The sequence below is a fragment of the Biomphalaria glabrata genome, chromosome 8, assembly GCF_947242115.1.
Source record: "Biomphalaria glabrata chromosome 8, xgBioGlab47.1, whole genome shotgun sequence".
Classification (NCBI taxonomy): domain Eukaryota; kingdom Metazoa; phylum Mollusca; class Gastropoda; family Planorbidae; genus Biomphalaria; species Biomphalaria glabrata.
The window spans coordinates 37,590,248-37,596,247 of NC_074718.1; the positions used below are offsets into that span (position 1 = coordinate 37,590,248).

At 38.0% G+C, this 6,000-nt stretch overlaps 1 protein-coding gene and 1 non-coding gene across 5 annotated transcripts in view; one reads left to right on the top strand and one right to left on the bottom strand.

Moving 5' to 3' along the window:
* The window catches only part of LOC106078038 (homeotic protein caudal-like), a 29,922-nt gene extending 24,832 nt beyond the window's left edge, over positions 1-5,090 (top strand). For 3 of the 4 annotated variants that reach the window (XM_056039621.1, XM_056039622.1, XM_056039623.1), the window contains exons 5-6: positions 196-362; positions 2,789-5,090. In XM_056039621.1, coding sequence (XP_055895596.1) covers positions 196-362; positions 2,789-3,280 — 659 coding nt within the window. In that variant the 3' untranslated portion in view covers positions 3,281-5,090. The remainder of the gene's footprint in view (positions 1-195; positions 363-2,788) is intronic. The other variant, XM_056039624.1, reaches the window with a different exon arrangement.
* A 299-nt stretch (positions 5,091-5,389) lies between these two features.
* Trnak-uuu (transfer RNA lysine (anticodon UUU)) lies at positions 5,390-5,462 on the bottom strand. The gene has a single exon. It is a non-coding gene; the product is annotated as a tRNA-Lys (tRNA).
* Positions 5,463-6,000: the final 538 nt, after the last annotated feature.

The window sequence follows — 6,000 nt, forward strand, 5'->3', positions numbered from 1 at the left end:
CTGGCAGCCCAATAAATAATTTAAATGTTAGTACACAAAATCCCATTAGCTAAACTGAACATTTTTTGTTTACATAACCTATGACCTTTTTAAAATTAATATTTTAAAATAGTTTGATTTTTTTTTTACCATCTCCCCTAACTTGCTCGTTAATTAGTTTTGTAACCTTGGCCTTCGACCTCGACCACCAATCAGGTCACTCATCTTTCTTTTCAGGTAAGACTCGAACCAAAGACAAGTACAGAGTTGTCTACTCAGACCACCAGAGGCTGGAACTGGAGAAAGAGTTTCACTTCAGCAAGTACATCACCATCAGGAGAAAAGCGGAAATCGCAGGGCAGCTTGGCCTTTCTGAAAGACAGGTACGTCATTCTACTTCCGGGTTAAAGAGACACGTTGAACTGATGTTTAACAGCTCACACGCTTACGCTTGTCACACTACACTCTTCTTGTGCATTCTTATTAAGCTGGAAGGTTGTTGTTGATGGTCGTTGACTTGTAGCACCAAGCTGCTGGTAGACAGCTTCAGGCGTATTGTATTTTAATTTACGAAACTTGAAATATCTTGAATAAACTTTTTTTTGTGAACAAAATTAAATATAACTTTTATTACCATACATGGGTAAATAAAACTTGAAGTAAAAAGTAAATAAAGTCAACAGATAAATAAACTCTCTACAATCAGGCTTTCTGGAGTCGTCGGGCGTACCTCACGACAGTGCAGCTTATCTTGCATGCTATTACAAGACTAACATAAAATCAATGCTCCCTCTCTGCAAGTAACAATAAATACTCACTTTCCATATCACATAGGAAACACACACGCACACACATTCCATAACGAAGGTTCAGAGAAAGAGATGACTAGTCCTAGATCTATATCTAGTATCTGAGATCAACTGCGACACATGAAAAGGACCAAGATGCCTGTGTTTAGTAACTGAATGAACTCTTTATGTTGTGTTTTTTCTATTTGTGTGTATGTTTCTGTTGTGTTGTCTGTATATGAGAAAAGAGTCCATGTAATCACAACGAATGTCCATAAGGATCAATAAAGCAGTCTTAGTCTTAGTCTTTTAGATCAGACAGTTTCTCATTATCACGTTGGAGGTTTCAGATATGTGAGTTGAGCAATGGTGTCCAGATTTCCGTGTTTTATGAAACGTTTTCATCGACGTTTCAACAAGTTCTCTAAAGTTCAACTCTATGAATGTCTATCTTCCTATAGTTTTTAAATCAACTTATTTATCTTTAGACATTTATTTTAGTTTTTAAATCAACTTATTTGTCTTTAGACATTTATTTTAGTTTTTAGATCAACTTAATAATCTTTATACATTTATTTTAGTTTTTAGATCAACTTATTTATCTTTAGACATTTATTTTAGTTTTTAGATAAACTTATTAGTCTTTAGACGTTTATTCCACACAAGTTGTATTCTTGTGACAAGCCTCTGTAAAAGTAATTTACAGCGTAAATTAACCTGGAAATAGGTTTTTGACCAAATCTAAATATTTAATTCGGTGAAAAAGTCATGGAAAGAAAACGCTTTTATTTCTGCAAGTCGGACTAGAGTTACCCAACGTAACTTTCGCGGGGACAGAGAACGAACTCAGAAAAAAAGGGGTGGGTTGTATGCTACGCCGCGTTTTGGCTCGTATTTTTAAAACTGTTTTAGGACTTTAAGAGTCCTAGCAGTTGCGACTTCTAGGTGTGGCAAACAAGGCTTTGCGCCCGAGGGGGTGCCCGCGAAATGAAGATTCATTTGCCACCGTCATGCAAACATTATCATACGCAGAGGCGGCCCTACAAAGCGCGGGGCCCTGGCCACTCGTTGAGTGACATATTATGGCCACGAATATTTGTACGATTGGTGGACAGTGACAAAAGATACTTTTTATTGCGGCTCCTGTTGCGGGAGCCCCACTCACCCCCCCTCCCCCAAGGCCGCTTCTGATCATAAGCATTCTATAATAGTATATCCATAACCTATAGGTTGGAATACAGACCTACAAAACAACGCCTTGTTATCAAATAGTGCAGAACTTTAGGTTTATATAACAATCTGTAGATCTATGGAAATTCTTAGCATGATATTTTAGGTTTTAGAGTTAGGCACATCTTTGGACAATCGTTTAGGCCCCTCGTACTGCTAAAGGGAGACCAATCGTTACAGTAGGGTTAGGATTAGGGACACTGACACTGACCTGCGATCTCGCAACCTGCGGGCAGAGGAGACCAATAGCTCATCGCCGAGGTCGTGTCGTCAGTCCTGTAATGAATCCACCCATAAACGGGGGGATAATATTATTATAGCTTTCATATAGCGCTACTTTCATGCTTATAGCATGCTCAGAGCGCTTTTTGGTCCAATCTCATTTGTGGACCAGTGGGGGGGGGGGGTATCTAGGAGTTGGTTTTCCGTGCTGCCTTTTGGCGCTCAGTAAACACAACTCTGCCCGAGTCGGGTGTCGAACCTCGAGCCCCCTTCTAGGTAGCCAAGTTCAAGCGCACTTGGCCTCTCGACCACGCTTCCCACCAAAATAAACGAAGATTGGTCGTTGTGCTGGGCACATGACACCCTCGTTAACCGAGATCCGCATAACCTTAATATCGTCTGCCACATTTTTAGGTAGATCTAAAAGGTGGCACTTTACTTACAAATCGGACACTCTTTTCATTCTGATGTTGTTTAGTTTTAAACTTAGGAAATGTACACGACTTTAAAGGAGAGGTAGAGATTGTCAATTTGATACCATGAGCTAAACATTATTATTTTTTTTACAGGTTAAAATTTGGTTTCAAAACAGAAGAGCCAAGGAAAGAAAACAAAACAAGAAGCGTCAGGAGCAGTCCGGAGAGCTCGTCACCGTCAGCAACAGCAGCATGCAAGACCAGCAGCACTCACTGCACCAGGTGAACAGCATGGACATGCATCACCACGCCATCCCCTTTCCAAAGGCGGAGAAGGATGACGACTACTCCATCAAGCATGAGATTCCTTGCCACGGACCTTCTCTGACTCCCCTGACGCAACAAGCGCCCCACCTTTCCATCCACCAGAGCAGCTCCTTGATGACCCTGCAGCCCGCACTCATGAGTCGGACCCACGGGCACCCGGCCATGGCCCGGTATCACGACGGCGTTCATAGGTCGTGCATTTCTCCAACACCCTCCAGCGAGGAGCTCGCTTACAGGATGAACAATGGCACCGACTCTGCCGGCAACAGCATGAATCTCTCAGGGTCCTCAGACAGCGGCGTGCTCTCATCACATTAACATTTGTGGGCCTCCCTAATGACAATATATCAAACCCTAACAGGGCAATCAAACAACAATTATTTTTGTATAAATAATCCGGTTAAGTTGGCTATACGATGAGCAGCATATATTATGGATTTGGACCAAATAATTGACATTTATTTCCTTTATTCGCATTCTCATTTTTTTTGTCAGGCTAAATCTGATCAGGCACAAAAAAATAATAATAAAAAATAAATAAATACACACATAAAAACTTTATTTATTGTCTACAAGCAATCATTCTTCTACCCAAGAAAACAGTGACATTTCAGAATGGAGACTTAGAAATGATTTCTGCTTCAGTTCTTGGCCTGAACATTGCGTACGGATGTGATTTATTCATGACACTACTGATGCTCAAGTTTTTATTTTTATCAGATTCTTTTTAACTACAGCCTAAACCGAACTCTGGTACCACGATATCTGAAATAATGTAAGAAGATATGTGGTTCGTGTCACTTATTAGGATGTGATTGGAAAGGGAAATGAGTCTGTGTTTAAGGATAGCGTACGAAGACTAGTTTGAAATAATAGACACTAACATGTCTGTAACAATAATGTAATTGACTACCCCCATAGACGTGGATCAATGTTTATCTCATATAGCCTCCAGGCGCGAAAGGTTCATAGGAAAAGATAAACTATTTGTCAGCTTTCTAGCAAGTCCCGTAAATCATAGTCTTGATTGATGAAGATTAAAAAAAATATATTAAGGAAACTTACAAAGATTGTCTGATACAAAGTTCGCGTCCTCTACTATCAGTGTTTGGACAAAAAATCAATAAGAATGTGTGTACAAATGTTTGTCTATTTTCTCTGTTATAATTTGGCCTGTTGTACACAGAAAATCTGGCCATAGGGAAACGATCCATATAGTTATAAAATTGAAATGTGATTTTATTTCTACTACAAACCGGCATTGCATAAGGCATGATAAATATCTAGCTGAATAGGCTTGTAGAGACGCCCTACCAAACTTCCATTTGTGCTAAACTCCTCGGAGTTAAGCTAGGCCAGGTAATACAGACAGACTCAAAGTTAGGTCTGCGTTCAGATTGCTTTGTATACGGAGGAACGACAAAAAAACAAAAAACAACGAGGACTTATGTGTGGATTATAATTACAGATTTGACCATTGGCTTTGCACTCCCTCCTTTTGAACCTGGCAGGTGTCGCTGGGAAATGAAACTGATGGTCTGATGGTAGGTGTGATGCTTCAGACCCTCCTCTTGCTGCTTTGCCTCTACTTTATCAATCCAGCTTTTCCTAGGCTTTCCTCATGCCCTGTACCCGAATTCTCAAATGTTGTTGGCTGTCAGGTTTGTCCGAAAGTTCGAAATACGGTGCAGATGTTTTATTTTATTTTTATCCATTCTTTCATAATTTCATTTTCAATTTTTCTTGTATATATAAAATTACTATAAAATTATACGAAAAAAGCAAGGGTTTATTTCAAGATTATATTACATTTAATATAAGCTATTATTTAGTTTTCATTTGTTTGTACCACTCTGTCTTTATAATGTTTCGTTCTTTTAATGTATATATTGCGGTCTGTTAACATTCTTTAATTATTCTGCAAACTTGTATTTGGTGCCTATTTTCTAATGTATCTTCAAACGTTGCTATATTGCGTAAGTTTACTTTTAAAAAGTAACGCCTTACGATGTGCTTAGTTCTTAATGAGATATATTTGATACATAAAACAGAACGGACTCTGGTAATGTTTTTAGTCGCTCAAATGAAAGATATTTTACTGCTAATTAAAGTAAATGGAACAAAGTCATTGTTTTGTTGTTATGATTACACAATTACTATCTAAAGAGATGACTATTTGCAGGGCATTTTAACAGAATGGGATACTTGGCCATGTTCGCAACCTGAAAAAAAAAAGGGGGCGGGGAGACAAACAGTAATTAAATCGGGGGAGTCCCATTTATTTCTGGTCTGACTACGGATATGAAATCAAATTCACACACACACAAACACACAAAATGTATTTAATTTAACTCCACTTCAGCACTATATGTAATTGTCAAGTCATAAACGCTTGACTGTAAATAAAAAAAAAAATTAAAAAAACATCGCCCGATAAGGGACTTGAACCCTTGACCCTCAGATTAAAAGTCTGATGCTCTACCGACTGAGCTAACCGGGCTCATGAACGTATCCTCATTTCATTTTTTTTCGTTACCTTTTTTTTTTTTTTTTCAGCAGATCAAAATGAAAAAAAAAAGATATACGTTTATATTTGACATTTAAGGCCGAAATTATTTGGCATGTAAAGTTCCAAGGATACGCGATTTCTTCTTTGACTTTGAAGGAACGTTTATAATTAGCAGTATAGGATCATTTGATTTCCAGTTCCCAATCTTGTTAGTGTAAATTGAGGACATAGATTTAGTAGGCAATGTTTCAAAAGTGTTGGTCGAAATGTAGGCTACAACAGGAATAATTCTATATGCCTAGATGTTTAAAAGTAAAAACTTTTTTTTTTTTTTTTACAAGTTCGAGGGGAAACAAAGGAAATTAAACATAAAATTAAACATATCAGTACAATTATGATTCTTAACATGTATGCTTTAATAACAGTCGTAGGCCCCAATAATTGGTTATCATTATTGCATAATCACAAACGAGTTTTAACATTTAACTTCATTACATTGGTGGTGTCGTAAGTTGGACTGTCTTAAATA